Genomic DNA, 25,440 nt, shown 5'->3' on the forward strand with positions numbered 1-25,440 from the left:
TTGACTTTAAGAGTCCCTCCTAGCATGAAGCATTTATGTAGAGTAATGCCCTTAATATAAATAAATATATACATATATATATGCATACATATATATATATGTTACAGTCTGTCAGATACCGGCCATGATGAATACCACAAGGTATTGAAAAGACGTATTCGCCTTTATATATTTAATCCTTTATATTAAACATTCAATATTTCATATATTCAATAAGACATATTCCATATATTCAATAAGACATTCAATACTTCATTTCATTGTACCATCCATTTTTATATTATATATTATATATTCTATATCCCACATTAATTTTACAAGAATATAAATAAAACATAAAAAACAGACAGAATTGGAACTCTTTTAATAAAATAATATATTCCTCTATACAAAACCCTTTTTTTGTATTTATTTTTACTCACACACACACACACACACACACACACACACACACACACACACACACACACACATATATATATATATATATATATATATATATATATATATATACATACATATATAATATATATATACATACATAATATATACATATATATATATATAATATACATACATAATATATACATATATATATAATATATACATACATATATATACACATATATAATATATACATACATACATACATATACACATATATAATATATACATACATATATATACACATATATAATATATACATACATATATATACACATATATAATATATACATACATATATATACACATATATAATATATGCATATATATATACATATATATATACATATATAATATATATGTATACATATATATATATGCATATATAATATATATATATATATATATACATATATGCTCAGTATGCAGTAAAGGAGTAGGTAGTAACTCTATAAGATGTACCCGGTGCAAGCTATGGACACATAAGAGGTGCAGCAATATCAAAGGCAGATTAACTACGAAGTTAGTTTTTGTATGTGGCAGATGTTCAGGTGCAATAAACACTGTAAACAAACAGGAAACAACTTCTATCTCATTCCAAGGAGAAAAACTAGAGGTAGTCGATAGCTTCCGCTATCTGGGTGACCAAGTTAGTAGTGGGGGTGGGTGTGTTGAAAGTGTAACTGCTAGAATAAGAATAGCCTGGGCCAAGTTTAGAGAGCTCTTACCTCTGCTGGCGACAAAGGGACTCTCACTCAGAGTAAAAGGCAGACTGTATGATGCTTGTGTACGAACGGCCATGCTACATGACAGTGAAACATGGGCTGTGACTGCTGAGGACATGCGTAAGCTCGCAAGGAATGAAGCCAGTATGCTCCGCTGGATGTGTAATGTAAATGTGCATACCCATCAGAGTGTAAGTATCTTGAGAGAAAAGCTGAACATAAGAAGCATCAGTTGTGGTGTGCAAGAGAGACGATTGCGCTGGTTTGGACATGTGGTGAGAATGAATGAGGATAGCTGTGTGAAAAAGTGCCACTCCCTAACAGTTGAGGGAACCCGTGGAAGAGGTAGGCCCAGGAAGACCTGGGCTGAGGTGGTGAGGCAAGACCTTCGAACATTGGGCCTCACCGAGGCGATGACTACTGACCGAGACCTTTGGAAATGTGCTGTGCGTGAGAAGACCCGGCAAGCCAAGTGAGATCGTTGCCAGGGCCCCTGGACTGGCTCTTGTGCGGGTGGCACATAAGATGTACCATCCTGAGTGTGACCGTTGCCAGTACCGCCTGACTGGCCTTGTAGGGTTTTCGAGCGAGATCGTTGCCAGTGCCCCTGGACTGGCTCTTGTGCGGGTGGCACATAAAAGACACCATTTCGAGCGTGGCCGTTTTCGTGCGGGTGACACGTAAAAGCACCCACTACACTCTGAGTGGTTGGCGTTAGGAAGGGCATCCAGCTGTAGAAACTCTGCCAAATTAGATTGGAGCCTGGTGTTGCCATCCGGTTTCACCAGTCCTCAGTCAAATCGTCCAACCCATGCTAGCATGGAAAGCGAACGTTAAACGATGATGATGATGATATATATACATATATATACATATAAATATATATACATATATATATATATATATATATATATATATATATATATATATATATATATATATATATATACATACATACATATATATATATATATACATACATACATATATATATACATATATATTTATGTATACATACATATATTATAAATATATATATAATATATATACATACATATATATATATATATATATATATATATATATATATACATATATAGTAAATATATATATCAATATATTATAAATTAACTACCAACAAAAATAATTGGTAAGCTAACTCAAAAAAATCACCAAAATAGCAGAAAAAAACGACAGTGAAGGTATGGAGACTCTTCAAGAATCGATCCTTTTGGTTATATTAATAATAATAAAGGAGTTACGACGCAAAAACCTATAAATTCAAATGAACATATTTATCTTCTTCAATATATATTTCAGTATAAAGAATTCATTAAGAGGCTTAAATCAAAATTTCTTTACACATCATTCAGGAATAAATATAACATCAGAAAAAATACATTCCGTTTAAAAACACAAAACGTTCATGGCGAAAAAATTTCACAATTACAAAAACCGAACAAAATGAACGTGTGTGCATGTGTGTATGGGCGCACACGCAGATGCATGTATGTAGGTAATAGCGTTCTTTTTGCTAAAACTTTAAAAGTTTTGTTCGGTTTTTGTAATTGTGAAATTTTTTCTCCATGAACGGTTTGTGTTTTTAAACGGAATGTATTTTTTCTGATGTTATATTTATTCCTGAATGATGTGTAAAGAAATTTTGATTTAAGCCTCTTAATGAATTCTTTATACTGAAATATATATTGAAGAAGATAAATATGTTCATTTGAATTTATACGTTTTTGCATCGTAACTCCTTTATTATTATTAGTAAATATATATATATATATAATATATATACATACATATATGATATATATATATATACATGTATATATGTATATCTCAAACCAGTTGAATGGAGAACTGGAGGATAGGAAAAGGGCTAAATTAAAACTAACACTGTCAGAAATAGAAAACAAAATTAAACCCTCCCATGAAAAGGAGAAAGAGAACAGAACAGTAGAAAGTATAAAAACAAACCTCAAGGCTTTCTATAGATTTGCAAAGGAGACTGCTACAGCACAGTACAAAGTAGGACCCCAATTCTTGCCTAATGGCTCACTGCCTGCGGATCCCAAATGGATAAGTGAAGTGCTCAGTGTTTTCACTTCTCCTCTGAGTCACATGCAAATAAAGAACACAGCTGATTTCTTTGACAATATCACTCAGCAGAAAATGACTGCATCCATTACTTACATTGACGTGGGTGTGTGTAAGTATCCTATTTATTTCTTATCGTGTTCTCCGCTGATGAAGGAAAAATCCTTTATGGATTAATCCAGAAATCTGTCCGATTCAGTGATAACGAAATTTTTTAAAATTTCTGTTAGCTTGCTTTCCTTGCTTTCAACATGCTGTGTATTTATAGTGAAAAATATTGTATGTGGTGATCGACTATAAAGTCTGTTTCTCAGCATATTGGCATAGAAATTGTTTTCTTTTGCCCTTATTTATAATTGCTTATAATTTTCACCGTAAGAGGTATTTTAATATGCTGGCCGCTGATGAAATTTTTTGAAAAAATTCTATCCTATATCAGAAGTATCTATATATACTCTGTCCAGTAACGAGTTTCAGACCTGTGCGGATATCCAGCAATTTGTGTGCCATATCAGGCTACATCTGCTATCCCACAACACTTCACCTGTGTCAAATGAAGAAGACTGCTTCACTGACCTGGGCAAACGACCATCCCACTGGATGCCAGCTCCTGACCAGTTCCAAGCAATTGATCAATTTGAAAGCATCTGTCATGTTGTAGGGTGGTTCAACTTTGGGGTAGTTGTTGCAACAATGACCCCAAAAGCATACTCTCCACTCCAATTAGGAAGAAAAAGAGAGGATGAGACTGATAAACTGTCCACCGTCTGTCTACCCTATGTGAAAGGTCTCTCCGAAAAGATACAAAAGGTATGCGGCCCATATGACATAAGGACAGTATTCAAAAGTAATACAATATTTCGCAAATATCTCCTTCAAGTAAAACCACCAATAGAAGAGAATATGACTAAGAACTGCGTGTACTCCATCCCATGCAGCTGTAGTAGGCGAAACATGCCCCGCCTCAAAATAAGGGAAGAGGAACATCGCAAAGCTGTGACATGGGGAGATATTGATCAATCAGGTATAGTTGATCATGTATGGTAAAATGGAGGCGACCTCCCTTTGTGGGATGAAGTTAAAATAATAGACAGAGAACACCACTAGAAAATATGAAAACTAAAAGAAGCAGCACATATGCTAGGACACAATAACCTCCTAAGCAGACTGAGTGCAGATATGAACAGCATATGGGAACCGGTATTAAGGAAGGATAGGAGAATATTAGATTTATAAGCCCTAAAATTCTCTCCATAATTGCCCATGGGCATATGGCTTAGTGGTTAAGAGCGCGGGCTACTAACCCCAAAATTCCGAGTTTGATTCCAGGCAGTGACCTGAATAACAATAATAATAATAATAACAACATCGAATAATACCTTAGGAATGAGACACTAAGACACCTGATGAAAGCTGGAGGGTATATCAGCCGAAACATTGTTTTAACAACAAACAAGATGAGGACAAATATCCGTCATTGTAAATAATGTACATAATTCCTCATCTCTTAAGTATAGAACTGTATCTTCTATTAAATTTCTTGAAATTTCTGTCTACGTACATCACTCCACTGTCACCACCTCCATCCACTGCAAACACACACACTCACACTCCTACCTTAACTTCTCCTCCCACCCTACCAACACCAAGCCCTCCATCCCCTATTCCCAATTCCTCTGTCAACTCAGGCTCTGCAGTGACAACCATGATTTTGAGAGATGACTCACCACTTCATCCTACATGTATATTTCCTCACCATTATACACACTGCCATCGTCCTGTAGACTTTGGACTGTACCTCTGCTCTTTCTCCTCACATCCACCTCACTCTTACCTGTCTCCCATTCCCCCTCCTCTACCAGCCCGTCACCTTACCCCCTCCAAAGCACCATTCTCTGAGCCTTCCGGCGACTCCAGTTTGACCCATCCTTCTTGTACATTTTCCCTAACCCACCCCTTACCTCCTTCAAATTAGCCCTGTGTAACTTCCTGGTCCACAGTTTCTTCCCTACCCCTTCCTCCCAGCTTGGTTCCTTCTCCTGCTCTCACCCACACTGTTGCACCTACCCCTTCCTCTCCAACATCACTGACCTCACTGGTACCCTCCCATCACATCATCGATTCCTTTACCTGCACCTCCAGTAACGTTATTTACTGCATCTTCTGCTCTCTCTGTCCTTTCTGGTACATTGGCCAAATGGGACACTGCTTGGCTGACTGGTTGCAGAGCACCTCCGAGACATCAGACTTGGCAATTACATCCTGGTCTCATGCTATTTCTGCTCTACTGGTCATTCGCTACATCTGTCTGTGTTTGGATTGTCTCTGCACAGGGGCCACCCAGACTCTCACCTTCTCCATGAGCAGAAATTAATCTTCTCCCTTCGCTCCTTTGCACCTTATGGGTTCAACTTGCTACCTCTCTTCATCTGACACCACCTCACACAGATTACCACTCACCTCCCACATTCACTTGCCCCTCCCTCCACCTCCACACCTGCATACCACCTACCTCAGTGTCCTCACCACACACACGCCACTATTCAAACACCCATACACACTGTTCAACTTATTACTCACTTCACACACCATTTCACACACACCCACAAACACCTTCCCACTCCACACACACTGCCACGAAACATTTCTCAGTACCTACATCACACACCATTATCTACATACTCCCACACATTCTTCAATAGCGTCCTCACACATACCACTATATGAACATCTCTATGCACTGTTCAACTCAGTACATACACCACACACCATCATCCACATTCCCACACCCACACAAGCATGTAATGCCTGAACACTGACAATATATACACACACACATGCAACATGCATAAATACAGATAACTTTCACCCAGAAACATACACTATACACATGCACACTATATGGTCACAGTCACACACACACAGACACACAGACACACGTGCACACACCACCTGAACAAGCACATATCAACTGCTTAACGCAAGTGTTTGCACATGCACACACACATACACACATGCACATGTTAGCCTCACACATATACACATGACCATACTCACACATCCATACACACACACAGATACACAAATACACAAAATGCACATTACTCCACATAACACATACACTTGGTTACTTGTACACATAGGCCAGTGTGTTTGCACACATACACGATAACCACACACATAAATACACATGTCCATATGCACACACACATACATACTAATACATGTAACACACACAACTCCACATAATGTATGCACTGGGTCACTTACACACAGGTCCACATATTTTTCAGCTTGCTCACACATACATACTTACACACTCACCCCTATTCATACATACATACTCACACACACCATTCTTACATATATGTGTGTGCAAGAATAAATTCATTCAGCCAGGTCACTGTAATTATCTCCTTTTCATTCAGCCTTCTTCTAGCAATTTCGTCATGTTGAACTGTTAACTGCTAAAAAAGTGTTTTTTTCTCTCTCCATTTTTTTCATTCTCTCTCCTTTTTTTCTTCTTATTTTTTTCTGTTGAAGATCATAGGCGCAAAATGTAAAAGACTGTTCCATTCTTCCCGAGCATTAAACTAATACACCTGCTTGTTTACCTACACCTGTCTTTGTCTTTTGTTTTCTGTAAATTTGAATAATACACACACACACACATGCATGCATATATATATATATATATATACTGATCAAATTAGTCTAGTCTCATCAGACTCTAATCCGAAGATTAGAGTCTGATGAAACGCCTATGAGGTTAAGGCCTTTGTGGATGTGAAACCATTGGTCACTCTGTGACCAGACATTAACTTTATTACTTTAATAATTTACTACTCTATGTTTTAGAGTGTGCTTCTTTTTCAGATACATGATACATTGACAAGGATGAAACATAAAATAATAAAAGAATATATATATAGGCACATGCTGTGTGGTAAGAAGCTTGTTTTCCAACCACGTGACCCAGTGTTCAGTCCCACTATATGGCACCTTGGGCAAGTATCTTCTACTATAGCCTCAGGCCAACCAAAGCTTGTGAGTGGATTTGGTAGATGGAAACTGAAAGAAGCCCGTCATGTGTGTGTGTGTGTCTATGTTTGTCCCCCCTCCATGACCGCTTGACAACTGGTGTTGGTGTGTTTATGTCTACGTAACCTAGTGGTTCGGCAAAAGACATAAAAGAATAAGTATTAGGGTTTAGAAAAATAAGTCCTAGGGTCAATGTTTTTGACTAAAACCCTTCAAGGTGATGCTCCAGTGTGGCCACAGTCAAATGACTGAAACAGGTATAAGAATAAAGGAATACATTTAAAAGATAAAAGATATACACACACACACACACACACACACACACACACACATATATATATATATATATATATATATATATATATATATATATATATATATATATATATATATATATATATATATATATATATATATGCATATGTGCGAACAGAGATGAAATAAATTGGAATAAACATAATAATCAATCATGCAATAATGTAATAAATATCAAAGGGACATAATAAATTATAAAGCTCTATAGTAATAACAATAAGAACAACAACCATAGCAACAACAAATCAATCAACCAACAAGATTTAATGTATGTATTTTTGTTATGATTAAGACAAATAAAATTATAGTACATCATCATCATCATCACCACTTCTTACAGCCACCACCACTACCCTCTTGCTCAACACCATCATCACCAGCACCACCATCTCCACAACCATCATCATTTTTGCATTCCATGATATCAGTTCATCACGGAGTCTATCCTCATCTTTTTCTACAAACACATGATTTACTTCACTGTGACTCACAGATCTCTCCCTTCTTCCCTCTTTCTCAATGAATCTCTGATGTCTAAGCTAAACTCAATATACAAAACTCCACTCTGAAATCCTCACTCTCTACCACTAGTAATTCTGACTTGATGAATTGCACACCGTTTTATGGTCACCTGTTGTCTCCACCACTCGTTGAACTCCTCCAGTTGCCAACAGTTACTTAAATATTTCTTGCCCTGCATTCTAAATATTTGTCTTTCTTCACCAATTTGATTATCACATTCCTAAGAGATTAGTGTTGATCCTTTACTGAACTACCTGCATCTACCTGTATAACTAACCAATTTACTGACCAGGGGCTATTCTGAACTGTTTACATCAGTGCAGAATACCCACACATACACATGCACTAGCGTGCACACACACGCACACACACACACACACACACACACACACACACACACACAGATTACAAAAAAATTAAAAAGCAAAACATTTGGCATCACTCAAAAAAAGCCATTTAATTTAGATGGAGAATATAAACATACAAAGTCTCTTACAGCTGCTTCTAGAGTAATGAAGCACGTGTATCATGACACAGAGTAAGGATTGCATAAGCTGAGTATCCTCTGCTATTAGAGAGGGAAAACGTAAAGATGAAGAAATATCCCCAATCAAGGATATTAGTAAATTTTAGCTTGTCAAAAATGGAGGAAAAAATCAGAGTAAAATAAATATGTATTACACATTTCCATGATCAAATAGATAATAAAGTTATAGGTAAGGCTCATTGGCAGTTTTGAATTAGAATGTTTGATGATAATCCATGGCAAGGAATAACATAAGTTATCAGTTCCATTTTTGAAAGGAGAATGAATTTGGGTTGAGTAGAAATAACATACTACAGTGTGAAGGAAAGACAGAATGTATATTCACTATATACATACATATACTTCCTCTATTTGTAGATTTTCAACTTAGGTGTTGTACATTACAGTCCTGAGATAGTATCAAAATCAAAAGTTAACAAATCAAAGAAAGTATTTATCCACCATTGCAGTGTTGAGTACTCATCCTCATTGTTTACATCAAATGTGTGTATATATATATATATCTTTTACTTGTTTCAGCCATTAGACTTTGGCCATGCTGGGGCACTGCCTTGAGGAATTTTAGTCAAACAAATCAACCCAGGACTTATTTTTTTTATAAGCCTGGTACTTATTCTATTGGTATTTTTTGCCAAACTGCTAAATAGGGAAATAAACACAACAACTCCAGTTGTCAAGCAGTGCTGGAGAACAAACACAGATATGAAAACATGCATACACAGATATATATATATATGACGGGCTTCTTTTTGTTTCTGTCAATCAAATCCATTCACAAGGCTTTGGTCAGCCTGCAGCTGTAGAAGAAGGCATTTGCACAAGGTTCCATGCAGTGGGACTAGACCTGCAACCATGTCGTCGGGAAGCAAACTTCTTACCACACAGCTACCTATTTATATAAGGTTTTGCAAAAAATCCTTCATACAGTCACAATATTTTCAGAAAGATGTTCTTATAATAAAAATGATTAATTACATTAAAAATTCTTTAACCCCCCCCCCCCCAGAAAACAGAGTTCCGTGTAAATGCTTTTGTTGTATTGCTTTTCAAACACACGTGTTATAGGGTAATCTGTATAGAGGAAGTTGATTTTTGTACTGGTGTTGACAGTAGTGTAACTAGTGGGGTGGGACATATGCCCCGAGTGCTGATTGAAGGAGGCACAGAATTGACCATAATACAACAAGCTTGAACTCCATTTGTGAAATTGCAATTGTAAAGATAGATCTCCAACTTATCGTTTTATGCTGTTATTGAAGGTAAACACGATATGATGGCTGTCTACATTCATGTCTAGACATTTTCACAAAGGATGTCAAAAAAGGCTTGAGGCTCAATTGAGTGAAACCTGCATATTTTCGCCTTGCTTTCTACACATGCTGCACAACTAAAAGAATAAAATTAAGTGTTGTGGTAAACATTCTATGTTAAATTTACTTAACTGTTGTTTATTCATTTAACTGTTAATCATTCTTTGTGGCTCTAAAAATAGTTCATTCTTATCTTATCAGTGTTAATCGATTTTCCCTTTCCGCATAGCTTGCAACTTCTGGTGTACATACTGTAAATGGTTTGTTATGTTATCAATAAAGACTTCGACTTCCTACCCCAAGCGGACATGTGACTGCTAATAAGATCATTCAGAAGTGGTTGTGCCATTTCTATCCTTAGATATTTGGGGTACTTCAACAAAACAACACTACAAGCAGTAGAACAGTTCAGCTGGGTTCTACAATATGATTTCTTCTATAAGCTTTAAAACAGACTAATCCATTTGACTACTTCTTATTATGACTACAGTATGGTTTACTATTTTCTCTGTACAATGTTTGCGACTTTTACTTGTTTGTCACAAGAACATGAAGCGTGCCTTCCCTAAAAAAGAAAGTGGAGCTGAAGGAAGGAAAAGGCAGAAGCAGGAGACTGAAAAAGCTTTGAAACCAAACAAGACTCTCATTCATTATTTTGGCAAAAACAACCTTGCATTGTGAGGACACAGGGAGTCACTTCAGTTAAAAGATGAGTCAAATCTTGGTAATTTCATCAGGTTGTTGAAACTTTTGGCCACATTCGAACCCATCACAAGAGAATTTCTCAAACATGTAGAAAGCCATCCTGGATCTACATTTTATCTTTCACCATCCGTTCAAAATGAATTTATCCATATCTTAACTACCAGCATAAAAAACAGTCTGCTTCAATGCATTCGAAAAGCATGTTACTATACTTTGATGATCGACATGACTCCTGATCAAGCCCACAGAGACCAAATGTCATGAGTCATGCAATACGTTGACATTGATTTTAAAAAAAAAGACAGTTTGTGTTCGGGAGTCATTCCTAGGCTTCTTCCAAATTAGCCAAAAGGACGCCGTCTGTTTGTTAAGGTAATTTTGAATGAGTTATATAATGATGACTTAGCATTGACTGAATGCAAGTCGCAGTGCTACGACAATGCTGCAGTTATGGCCAGCAATATTAAGCGGTGTTCAACACAGAATCAAGGAATTGAGCAGTCATGTTTTGTTCATGAATTGTGACAATCATTCACTGAATCTTGTTGGTTTGAATGCTGCAAAAGTGATATAGTTGTCATTTTGTTTTTTAATGTTATTGATCCACTCTTTGCCTTCTTTTCTAGATCAACATGGTGTTGGGAAAAACTGAAACAGGCTATTCCTCTTATTCTCAAGTCTCCATTGGACACAAGGTGGAGTGCAAGAACAGATGCTGTAAAGACTGTTGCGGAGAATTCCGTAATAAATATGAAGATAATCTTAGAACTACAATCACTAGAACCTAAATTATGGAATTTTTCCATATATAGGTTTATTTTTCTATTGGATTGACTAGTAATCAAAAACAGTACATCATCTCTATAGAGTGCACCTTTAATGTCTGGAAATTCTTAATGGAAATGATATGGTATGTATATACATACTAAGTCTGTAACTCAATCCTTGTTTTTGTTTATATTACTTAAGATTTATTTACTGAGTTCTCCCTTCCACAATATACGAATAATAATCCTTATTCAACTGACTTCAAATTTGGTTACTTCTAAAAAACTAGTAATATCTTGATATCCATTATTATAGCTTAATTCTATATCTACGGGGTTATTTAGGTTCTAGTGTTTGTAGCTCTAAGTTTATCTTCATATTTATTACGGAATTCTCCTTACGATAAATTAACTAAACAAAGAACATTTTTGTTAGGTATCTCTTCATATTTATTATGGAATTCTCCCTCTGATAAACTAATAAATAAAGAACACTTTTTATTAGTTACTTTAAACAATTTTTTTTTATATCAATAACTTTAAATAAATAGAAGAGTTCTTATATATTACCAATGTAATTATCATTTATATTTTTTTACACATTTTATTACAGTTTCTAGATTAAGTAAGACCCTGATACTTAATTTAAATACCTATATATTATTGTATGTTATTGTAATAGCAAAAGATTGTCTTTGACCTAAACGAGTTTGGATTAATATTATTTGAGATATATAGAAATATATTTTGATAGTTGTAGATTCTACTTACTTAATTATTTTATTTGTTATAATTTTGTTGTTTTTTAATTGTAATTGCTATGTAGTTGAAAGTTAACACTCATGCTCATAATTAATACGAATTTGAATTAATTTTTTTACAATCCAGCTGTCCTTTCAAACAAAATTTCATCTGTCTTTAAATTTTAGCTCTGATGAGACTTATATAAGTGAATTGAATTGTTTATATATCAAAAAATGTACACAAGTCGAAACAAATTGTTGACTTTTTTGGTTTTTTAATGCTATCTTATCTTATCTTATATTATATTCATAGTATATTATGTTATAATATAAATAAATTATTGGATTGTCAATTGTATCTCTCTATTTAATTTATTGTTTGTATGATAGATTGCTGACCACTACATTTATATTTTTTCTCCTTGTTTCTCTCCTTATTTCTTTCTGTGTTCCTTTCAGTTGAAGAGTGTAGCTCGAAACGTCAAAGACTTTCTCTATTCCCGAGCGTTAAACTAATACATCCATTTGTTGTTTACACCACCTATCTTCGTCTGTTGTTTTTTTCGTAAATTCTCCCATATATCCCCTCCTTCAAACGAGCCCACAACCTACGGGACCTCTTGGTCCACAGCTTCTTCCCCAACCCAACCTCCCAACCTGGCTCGTTCCCCTGCTCCCACCCACGCTGCCGCACTTGCCCTTACCTCTCCAACACCACCCTCCTCACCAGCACCCATCACCGACCCTATTGCATCACCGACTCCTTCACCTGCACTTCTACCAACATCATCTATTGCCTCTCCTGCTCTCTCTGCCATTCTCTGTACATTGGACAAACGGGGCGCCGCCTGGCCGACTGATTCGCGGAACACCTCCGAGACATCAACGTTAGCAATGACACCCCGGTGTCACGCCACTTCCGTTCTGCTGGCCACTCCTTGCAGCAACACCTGTCTGTGTTTGGATTGTCCATGCACAGGGGCCATCCGGACTCCCGTTTGCGCCGTGAACAGGGATTAATCTTCTCTCTCCGCTCCTTTGCGCCACATGGGTTCAACTCCCCTCCCCTCTTCATCTAACCCCCTCCTCCTGTCTCTCTCCCCCACCCTCCCTCCTACCTCCCCTCTCTCCCCCTCCCCCACCTCCCCTCCTGCTCCGACTCCTACTTCTTTGTATGTCTCTTCACCTATCTTCACTCCTACTTCTATTCACTCCTACTTCTATTCACTCCTACTTCTCTTCCTACTTCTCTTCATTCCTACTTCTCTTCACTCCTACTTCTCTTCCCACTTCTCTTCCTATTTCTCTTCACTCCTACTTCTCTTCACTCCAACTTCTCTTCCTACTTCTCTTCACTCCCACTTCACTCCCACTTTTCTTCCTACTTCTCTTCACTCCTACTTCTCTTCACTCCTACTTCTCTTCACTCCTACTTCTCTTCACTCCAACTTCTCTTCCTACTTCTCTTCACCCCTACTCTTTCTCTCCTCTCTCTTACTCTCTCTCAGTCTCTTCTCTCGTACTCCCCCTCTCTCACTCTTACTCTCTACACTCTTACTCTCTCACTCTCTTCTCTCTTTCCCTCTCTCTCACTCTTACTCTCTACACTCTTACTCTCTACACTCTTACTCTCTTACTCTTACTCTCTCACTCTCTTCTCTCTTTCCCTCTCTCTCACTCTCTTTCTCTTCCTCTCTTTCTCTTCCTCTCTTTCTCCCCCCCCCATACCCCTCTTCCCTCTCTCTCACTCTCTTCTCTCTCACTCTCTTTCTCTTCCTCTCTTTCCCCCCCCATACCCACCTTCCCTCTCTTATACCCGCCCTCTCTTATACCCGCCCTCTCTTATACCCGCCCTCTCTTATACCCACCCTCTCTCCTCTCTTTCTCTCCCCTCCCATACCCATTTTCCCCCTCTCTTACATCCCCCTTCCCCTTCCCCCTTCATCATCAACACCCCCTCATAAGCTCATCCCACCACACCCCAACACACTCCTACTCTACCTTCCCACTCCACCCCATCCAATTCCTTACACCCACCACCCACCCCTACCCACATACCCCACCCTACCCACAGACCCCTACCTCTACCCCACCCTCAGCCTAACCCACACTCCACCCATGCCTTCCCCACCTCCCAACACCCTCACATCACACCACACCAATACCCTCCCATCACACCACAACTGACCAACTACTTTCTCCCTTCCCCATTTTCACACTACATACGTCAAGATCACCAGCATTCTATCTCCCACACACAGCCCCTCGTTCTTCGATCACCGTTTGTTATCTCCCCCTTTTCTTAGCTCTCCTGAAAAAAGAATTTCTAACTTCCGGTCAGCCATTGTTATGATCAGCCATTATTATGATTGACCGTTGACTGGACACTATTCAATTTTTTTTCTCCGTGTTTTTCTCCTTGTCTCCATATTCTTTCTGTTGAAGAGCGTAGCTCGAAACGTCAAAGACTTTCCGTATTCCAGAGCGTCATACTAATACATCCTTTTGTTATTTACACCACCTGCCCTCGTCTGTTGTTGTTTTTTCGTATATTCTCCCATATATATATATATATATATATATATATAAGGAAAACAAAACCAAGGCAGAATGAGTATCTCAGGTCATTTAGAATATTTAATTAGAGTAAGGGGAATCAAAACTGGAGAAGTAGAAGTAATTAATATCTTACTGCTGTTTCTGGGATGTCTGTCTCTCACACACTATATACCCATGTGGACATTTTTCTTACAAGCTGACCACTTGATCTATTTCTCATTCTGAATGCAACATTCAAAATACTGCTTAGATTTACCTATGATTATACTTAAGGACCTATACCTTCACAGAAATATGGACAAACCTCCACACCCTCTAGAATAACATGAACTGTGAACTTTATTCTCCTGTCTTTATTCTTCTGTCTACTGTTTTATTCTTTTATATACTGAGTATTCTCTGTCTGGAACTTTGTTGCATCCACACCTTGTCTCTGATGACAGAATACCCAATGTATGGAGATGACCCATCATCTGGGATACCCCAGCACTGCTGTAAGACATTAATTACTTCTACTTCTCCATTTTTTATCCACCTTACTCTAATTAAATATTCTAAATGATCTGAGATGCTCCTCCTGCTTTGGTTTTGCTTTCCTTTTTCTCTAATATATACCTGCTGACTTGGAAGCCTACTACGGATCTCTAGCTCCAACCTCAGCTGTGAACTTGGAACCTAATGGATGACCAATTATAGCACTTACACAGCATACCTATTGGTTTAGATCATCAGTGAACTAAACCCCACATATTCTTTATATATATATATATATATATATTCTTTTATATGTTTTAACCCTGAGGTTATAAATGTAATGTAGCATTTATACATCTATGTATAAAATGTCATTCATATATCATCATCCTCATCATCATCATAGGTCATTGTGGTTAGAGTCAATGCTCATAAGAGCTTATGCTTCAAAAATTCAAGTGCTCATTTAGTTTGGTTTCCATGGCTGGATACCTTTTCTTATGCTAACCATCTTACAGAGTGTACTGGATACACTTTTTTCGTGGTACTAATACTAATACAGTTGAATATTCAATGGTGAGACAAGACCAGAGGGACCTCACAACCCTATTTCTGTTCATTTAATCAGCCACTTTACAGTGCAAAATAAATGTAAATTTGGAAAGGGAACAATGATGGCAGAAAGACCAGAAATGGATATTTGAGTGAGGGAGAAAGGGTCCCACATTCCTTTCCCTGTTTTTAGAGTTGGCACTGTCAATGCAGGCACACTGAAAGGTAGGTTTAGTGAGATTGTAGAGATGCTTGAACAGAGACATGTTGATGTATGCTGCATACAAGAGGTAAGGTGGAGAGGAGCTTCAGCTAGGGTCCTCACAGGCAAGGCACATAGGTATAAAATCTTCTGGGAAGGTAACAGTGATGGAGTAGGGGGTGTAGGCATACTCCTTGCGGAGAAATGGGTGGATGAGGTCATAGAGGTAGTCAGGGTATGCGATAGAGTGTTTAAGCTCAGGCTAGTCCTGCAGAACAGCACAGCTACAACTATCTCTGTCTATACCCCACAAGCGGGCCAACCAAACGATCAGAAGGACCACTTTTATGACACCCTTCTACAGGCTACCTCAAAGACAAGTGGCAATGATCTCATCTTTGCGGCTTGAGATTTTAATGGGCATGTCGGGTGGCGACAATGGAATTGGTTCCCAAAACGAAGAGGGAACTAGGCTACTGGAGTTCTGTGATGCATGCAACCTATTAATCTGCAACACTAATTTCAGGAAGCCAGACAGCCACTTCATAACCTCTCAATCAGGCGACTCTGCTAGCTAGATTGATTTCATCCTCACCAGACAGCAGGATGCAGGGTTGCTCTTAAATACAAAGACTCTTCCTGGTGAAGAATGTACCCACCAGCATAGACTAGTTATTAGTGACTTTCTATTCGAGGCCAGAAGGATGCCAAGAAGCAGACCAATCCAGAAAAAAAGGATTTGGAAGCTAAAGAACCCTTTACATGGTCAGATATTTAGGGACATCCTCACTGCGAAATTTGATGAGAGGGAGGAAGAGCTACAGACTTCAGACATAGAGGGTAACTGGAAATTCCTACGGGACAGCTTACTGAGTGCCACAGACCAAATCTGCGGCTGGTGCAAAGTCCCTTCCAGACCTAGAGTAACGTGGTGGTGGAATAATATGGTAGACAAGGCCATTAGAGCCAAAGAAACAGGCTTGGAAAGCCTGGAAGAGTGGAGGTAGCAGGGAATTGTACCAGATAGCTAGAAGGGAGGCTGGGCAACAGGAATACATTGCCAAGGGAGAAGCAGAAAAGAAGTTTGCCAATGTTCAGCAATGTGAGGACCAATGAACTGAAGTATTTCAGATTGCAAGACTGAGAGAAAATTGTGATGTCACAGGAGAGAAATGTGTCTGCATGGATGATGATGCACTTGCTTTTAATGATTCAGAAAGAAAGAGGCTTGGAGAAGCCATTATGTGGAGAATGAATGGGTGGAGGAGAGCCTGCCAAATGTTGACCCAGTAGAGAGACCAGCTACCCGAATAGATAGCACCCGGGTAGATAAAGCAATTAAGGATATGAAGTCAGGAAAAGCCCCTGGCCCATCAGGAATCACTGCTGAGATGCTTAAAATATCTGGTGGTGTGGGTTAGGGCCTAGTCACCTGTATTGTAAACCAGGTAGTTCACGAAGGAGTCATACCCGATGACTGGCATAGGTAAAGGTGATGCTTTAGATAGAAATAACTATAGGGGTATCAAACTGCTGGATCAGGTGATAAAGGTCATGAGAGAGCCATAGTCCAACTAATTAGGGAGAGAGTCTGCTTAGATGAGATGCAGTTTGGTTTTGTGCCACTGATGCTAAATTCCTGGTATGGTAACTGCAGAAGAAATACCTAGCCAAAGATAAACCCCTATACTTGACTTTTGTTGACTTGTATAAAGCCTTTGACAGGGTCCCCCTTATCTCTTTTCTGGTGGGCGATGCAGAAATTGGGGATTGACGAGTGGTTAATAAGAGCTGTACAGGGATGCCATTAGTAAAGTAAGGGTCGGCAATGAGTATACCGAAAAATTCTAGGTAGAAGTAGGGGTTCAGCCCTCAGCCCCCTCTTATTCATCATAGTCCTCCAGGCAATAACAGAGGAATTCAAGACAGGCTGCCTCTGGGAGCTCCTCTATGCTGATGACCTTGCTCTTGTAGTGGAATCACTACCAGAACTAGAGAAGAAATTTCAGGTGTGGAAGCAAGGTTTAGAATCGAAGGGCCTTAGAGTCAGTGTTGCAAAACCAAAGTCCAAGTAAGTAGGAAAGTGAACACATCACAAACCCCTTCAGGTAGATGGCCTTGCTCAATCTGTAGAAAAGGTGTAGGTAGAAACTCCATAAGACGTACCCAGTGTAAGCTATGGATGCATAAGAGGTACAGATGCAGAGGACAATAAACACTGCAGATGCTCAGAAAACTGATTCTATCACATGCCAGGTGGAGAAATAGAAGTAGTTGATAGCTTCCACTACCTAAGTGACCAAGCCTGTTGTGGGAGTGGATGCTCAGAGAGCGTTGCCACAAGAATAAGAATAGCCTGGGCAAAGTTCAGAAAGCTCCTACCTCTACTGATGACAAAGGGCCTCTCGCTCAGAGTGAAATGTAGATTGTATGATGCATGTGTGCAAACTGCCATGCTACACTGCAGTGAAATATGGGCCATGACTGCTGAAGACATGTGTAGGCTTGAAAGAAATGAAGCTAGTATGATCCACTGAGTGTGTAATGTTAGTGTGCACACACGACAGAGTGTAAGCACCCTGAGAGAAATGTTGGACATAAGAAGCATCAGATGTGGTGTGCAAGAGAGACGACTGCGCTGGTATGGTCATGTGCAGTGTATGGATGAGGAAAGCTGTGTGAAGAAGTGTCACTTCCTAACAGTCGAAGGAACCTGAGGAAGAGGGAAACCCAGGAAGACACGGGATGAAGTGGTAAAGCATGACCTTTGAATGTTGAGTCTCACAGAGGCAATGACGAAAGACCAAGACCTCTGGAGATATGCTGTGATTGAGAAGACCTGGCAAGGAAAGTGAGGTACACCAGTGTCGCATAACCAGCCCATTTAAAAAGTACCTTTGAATCATTGGGCAACATTCTGTGCTTGAGGAGACTTATTGAGGCAAGTAAATTAAAATCAAATCAAATCACAATCAAATGGAAATTGTAGTTGTGACCGTTACCAGTGCTGGTGGCACACAATAAGCACCATTCATTCATGCATGGGTCACTGCCAGAGCCGTCTGATTGGCTCCCCATGCCGGCGGCTTGTAAAAAGCACCATCTGAACATAGCTGATGCCAGTGCTGCCTGTGGCACATAAAAAGCACCCACCACACTCTCAGAGTGGTTGGCGTTAGGAAGAGCATCCAGCTGTAGAAACATTGCCAGATCAGATTGGAATCTGGTGCAGCCTCTTGGCTTGCCAGTCTCCATTTAAACCGTCCAACCCGTGCCAGCATGGAAAGCAGACGTTAAACGATAATGATGATGATGTATAGAGAGTATTCAATATATTAGGGTGTGCACATTTGTACAGATATCAAAGGAGGGGAATCAGAGAGAAAAAAAGAGAAAGCATGATGACATCAGAAGGACCAGAATGAGGGGAAGAAAAAAGGAGATAAAAAATAAAAATGATATAACAAAAAGATACTAACAGGGCACAGAAATGAACATTTTAAAGTGCGTCTGTCACGTCAAGTATAAAAATCAGTTATATAGAAAGGAGAGGTTGAAGCTGTGACAGTGTGCTGATGAGAGAGGGGGGAACTCTAGTGGATGTACCCTAAATATGAGAATATCTCAAAATGTAGCTAAATATAATGGTTAAGAAGATGAGTGTTAAGGAGTAAGTATAATATTGATGGGGTAGAGTAGAACGGGAAAGGTCAATTAGTTCACTGAGAACATGATTTACATTGATAAGAAAGAGCTTTGTAATACTGATGATAACATGAGGCAATTATGTCAGAAAATTGATTAAGGAGGTGTTCTTCATTCTCTCATTATACACAGGACTCACAGTTGCATAAATTACATGAGTCAGTTTCCCGTGAATGGGTATCCATTATCAATTTTGAAGCAAGAAATATTGTAGAGAATACCTTCAGCTTTGAACTGGTGGATGTAGATGGCCAAGGAGGTAGATCATTTCCTATTGATGTTTGAGAAGGAGCCAGTGGTTAAAGTCGATTGTTACATGAGTGTAAATTTTTGATGGAGTGGGTCTATGTGATGGTAACTTTACATTTATGGACATTTCAACAAAGACAATGGTCCATCAAGGGGCAGTGATAGGTATTTTCAGTTGCACTTCTCATCAAGACTTACACATACAATGCACCATTAGCTGTGTCAAGATCAGTATGGCTAGCACTATTGTTACTCTTATGATTAGAACTATGAGTATTACCAAAATTGTTGTTAGAATTTAGATTGTTGGTATAGTTAACATTATTCATATCATAATTATTTTTGCTATTCATATAGGTGTCAATATTATTATGGTTAGCATTAATGATATTCACATTATGCATACAATTACTCTTATTATTAGTATTCATGTTACCATCATTATTAGTAGTTTTAGCCACAGTATAGGTGTTGTTAAAGTTAATAGTAGCCTTTATATTCTCTGTTACAGTCATACATTCTGTTATGACTATTATGGTTATTATACCACCTGTAGAAATGGTGGTGGTCTATATTTCTGATGCAGTTTGTTGTTACTATCTGTCTGGCTACCTATCCATCCATCCAACCAGCTGTAGAAACCATGCCAAATCAGACTGCAGTCTGGTGCAGCCCCTCAGCTAACCAGCCCTGTCCGATCTATGCCAATGGACAATGGACTTTAAATGATGATGATGATGATGATTGGCAACATTTGTACCATTTGGTCTTCATCATCATCATCATCATCATCGTTTAACGTCCGCTTTCCATGCTAGCATGGGTTGGACGATTTGACTGAGGACTGGTGAACCAGGAGGCGACACCAGGCTCCAATCTGATTTGGCAGAGTTTCTACAGCTGGATGCCCTTCCTAACGCCAACCACTCTGAGAGTGTAGTGGGTGTTTTACGTGCCACTGGCACGAGGGCGAGTCAGGCGGAACAGGCGACAGCCATGCTCGAAATGGTGTGTTTTACGTGCCACCTGCACAGGAGCCAGCCCATCGGCACTGGCAACGATCTCGCTCGAATGTCTTTTCACGTGCCACTGGCACAAGTGCCAGGGAGGCGACGTTGGTAATGATCAACGGCCACATCCATGGTTATGGTACCAGTCATTCATTATCCAAAACAGCTGTAAAGATAAGACTTGACTACATTATTTAATTGTATATCCAACCTACCATGTAAATGTATTCTTTGTGCTTACTATTGTTTATCTGTCTTTCTGCTTCTATGTATGTGTGTGTGTGTGTGCGTGTGTGTGTGTGTGTGTGTGTGTGTGCAGATTTGTATGTTTTGTTTTATGTATATATTCCCATGCATACGCTTGCATATCTAGACATGCTCATATATATTTAAATGATCAACTTCTGGAAAGTTTTACAGTTCCAGTGATGGATTAGATTTGTACTCTTTGAATTAGCTTTCTCCTTAATTTCTCAAAATTGTTATTTAAGCAGTGTGTTACATATCCCAGGGTTCCAATAATTACATGTATAAAGCTTAATTTGTAATCTGGATAGGATAACTGCAGACTTAGTTCAGTGTAAACATTCTCTTTATCACTGATCTTCAACTTTATGTTAACATCTGCTGAGCAGCTAATTTCCACAACAGTGCACAGTTTCTCTTGTCTCGATCCCAAATCGTTATATCAGGTCAGTTGTGCTTACATTTTATTGAGGTTTTCACTGGGACATTACACCAGTACTCCTTTTTATTGTCAGTGGCTATGGCTTCTATCATACTGTGGGTTCTTATCTCTTTGTCCTCAGGTTTATCCTTCTGGCAGACCTCATTATAGAGTGTCCTAGCTACAACATCATGTCTCATTGCTAGATAATACTGTGATGATATTTTCAGACAACTGCTTATGATGAGGGTGACATCTTCAGTGTTAACTCCACAAAGTCTGTATCGGTTGTCACATTTTACTGCTTTTCCTGCATCTGTATCCCTTTTGTGCATCAGGTACTTGGTTGATATTTCCTGTTCCTGGATTGCAAATGCATACCAATCAAAGCGGGAGGTAGTAATCCAGCTATTGGTGCGTGATAGACTGCTTTGATGATCAATATTACTATCATCTTGGAGCTTTCTGCTAACATATCCATACATTGTCTTCTGCTCATAAAAGCTCATTTTTTGATCTGATAATATGTTGCACAACTTCTTTGGGCATGTATTCTAGGTTATCAGACAAGGAATCGTGCTCAAGGAAGGAAGGAAGGATGGAAGGATGGATGGATGGATGGATGGATGGATGGAACATGTGTTTGAAAAGGTTAATCGAAAGCACTCACACACACTAGGAAAAAACTGCTTCTAAAAAGGTTAGTAACATCCTAGTAAAAGATTTTATAACACACACTTACACATATATATACACACATACATACACATGCATACATACATTCATACAAACATACATACATTCATACATACACACATACATACACATGTGTGTTCAGGCTAAATTTGACAATATTTTGTCTCTTTTTTTCAGGAACAGCTTGATGTATTGTTGAACAGCCATTGGCACTGGAGAGCATATAAATTAATGTTGTTGAGGAAAAGTTAGCTGACATGAAGGACTGGAAGCCATCTGCTTATTGGAAAAGAGTTGCCTGTGTCATGATGATTCACACCAGGTATCAAAATACCAATTTTCATGACTGATACCCATACTGTAAAGGATTCAACTCCTTGCCAGACCTGGAAAGAGACAGAAATGATTGTCAGAAAATTCCTAGGACTTCAACAGCCTTAATTTTTGGCTTCCCATCTCCCAGATTGTAATCTCATGACACAGTTGAAAAAAGACACCGACTGCTTTGCCTGAAATACCAAGGCTGAGCTGGTGTCCAAAATCAAGGAAGCGTTCAAAGATCTTCCTAGGGAGACAGCAAAGAATGCATGCATAAAATTCCAGAGCCATTTCATTGTGGTAGAAGCTGAGGGTGGTTAATCTAGTTGACAATTTTTTTAAATAGTTTTATTTTTGGCTGAGATATTGTATTTTTTTTTCCTTTTATGCAAACTGTCAAATTTAGTCCAAATATTCTGTATATATATATATATAGCCATGCTAGCATGGAAAGCAGACGTTAAACGATGATATATATATATATATGTGTATGTATATATATATATATATGAGACTGTCAGAATGATGTGGACGCCTCTGATGAGAACCCAATAAGGCTCGAAAATTGATTAAAGTTGTTCATTTTTTTCAGTCTGCAGAGAAATGGCTAAAATTTGCCCTGTTTATAATTATACCATATATTACATATATATATATATATATATATATATATATATATATATATATATATATATATATATATATATATATATATATATATATATATATATATATATATATATATATATATATATATATATATATATATATATATATATATATATATATATATATATATATATATATATATATATATATATATATATATATATATATATATATATATATATATATATATATATATATATATATATATATATATATATATATATATATATATATATATATATATATATATATATATATATATATATATATATATATATATATATATATATATATATATATATATATATATATATATATATATATATATATATATATATATATATATATATATATATATATATATATATATATATATATATATATATATATATATATATATATATATATATATATATATATATATATATATATATATATATATATATATATATATATATATATATATATATATATATATATATATATATATATATATATATATATATATATATATATATATATATATATATATATATATATATATATATATATATATATATATATATATATATATATATATATATATATATATATATATATATATATATATATATATATATATATATATATATATATATATACATATACATATACATATACATATACATATACATATACATATATATATATATATATATATATATATATATATATATATATATATATATATATATATATATATATATATATATATATATATATATATATATATATATATATATATATATATATATATATATATATATATATATATATATATATATATATATATGCGCGCAGGAGTGGCTGTGTGGTAAGTAGCTTGCTTACCAACCACATGGTCCCGGGTTCAGTCCCACTGCGTGGCACCTTGAGCAAGTGTCTTCTACTATAGCCTCGGGCTGACCAAAGCCTTGTGAGTGGATTTGGTAGACGGAAACTGAAAGAAGGCCGTCGTATCATCATCATCATCGTTTAACGTCCGCTTTCCATGCTAGCATGGGTTGGACGATTTGACTGAGGACTGGTGAAACCGGATGGCAACACCAGGCTCCAGTCTGATTTGGCAGAGTTTCTACAGCTGGATGCCCTTCCTAACGCCAACCACTCAGAGAGTGTAGTGGGTGCTTTTACGTGTCACCCGCACGAAAACGGCCACGCTCGAAATGGTGTCTTTTATGTGCCACCCGCACAAGCCAGTCCAGGGGCACTGGCAACGATCTCGCTCGAAAATCCTACAGGAGCCAGTCAGGCGGTACTGGCAACGGCCACGCTCAAAATGGTGCATCTCATGTGCCACCCGCACAAGAACCAGTCCAGGGGCACTGGCAACGATCTTACTTGGCTTGATATGTATATATATATATGTGTGTGTTTGTGTGTCTGTGTTTGTCCCCCCAACATCGCTTGACAACCGATGCTGGTGCGTTTACATCTCCGTAACTTAGCGGTTCAGCAAAAGAGACCGATAGAATAAGTACTAGGCTTACAAAAAGAATAAGTCCTGGGGTCGATTTGATTGACTAAAGGTGGTGCTCCAGCATGGCCGCAGTCAAATGACTGAAGCAAGTAAAAGAGTGAAAGAGAGTATATAAACTCTCTTTTACAAGATTCCTTCACAGACAAGGAGAAAGATTATATCTGCAACTCTGTAATCAAAGAGAGCAATTTTTATGGATTACCCAAAATTCACAAAAGCCCTGAAATACAAAGAGTTATAAATGAGCAGAGGAACCAATATATAAAAATACTAAGACATACTGACCTCAAACCGAGACCAGTAGTTGCTGGACCTCAAGTACCAACACAACAACTGAGTAATTATTTGGACATACTCCTAAAACCTCTATACCCATTAATACCCAGCTATATATATATGGGATGGCATAAATTTCCTCCAGCACATTCCACCCGCTGTCCCAGAAGGTACTATACTTACAAGCTTTGATGCCACTAATCTTTATATCAATATACCTCACACTTTGGGCCTGGAAGCAGTCAAACACTGGATAGAGAAACACAGGATGGATAAATGAATGCTTCAAAACTGACTTCATCATGAAGCCCATACACCT

General features: G+C 37.7%; 1 protein-coding gene across 4 annotated transcripts in view; it reads left to right on the forward strand.

Annotated features, from left to right (window-relative positions):
* Positions 1–23,279, forward strand: part of LOC128249378 (uncharacterized) — a 58,773-nt gene extending 35,494 nt beyond the window's left edge. For 3 of the 4 annotated variants that reach the window (XR_016244261.1, XM_052972783.2, XM_089362575.1), the window contains one exon: positions 11,342–12,578. Coding sequence is in view for 2 of the 4 variants with exons in the window: in XM_052972783.2 (XP_052828743.1) it covers positions 11,342–11,503 (162 nt within the window). In the remaining 2 variants the exon portion in view is untranslated. Of the gene's footprint in view, positions 1–11,341; positions 12,579–22,516 lie in introns of those variants that run through there. The other variant, XR_016244260.1, reaches the window with a different exon arrangement.
* The last annotated feature ends 2,161 nt before the right edge of the window (positions 23,280–25,440 follow it).

Source organism: Octopus bimaculoides, chromosome 14 (assembly GCF_046866305.1).
Source record: "Octopus bimaculoides isolate indiv1 chromosome 14, ASM4686630v1, whole genome shotgun sequence".
NCBI lineage: Eukaryota > Metazoa > Mollusca > Cephalopoda > Octopoda > Octopodidae > Octopus > Octopus bimaculoides.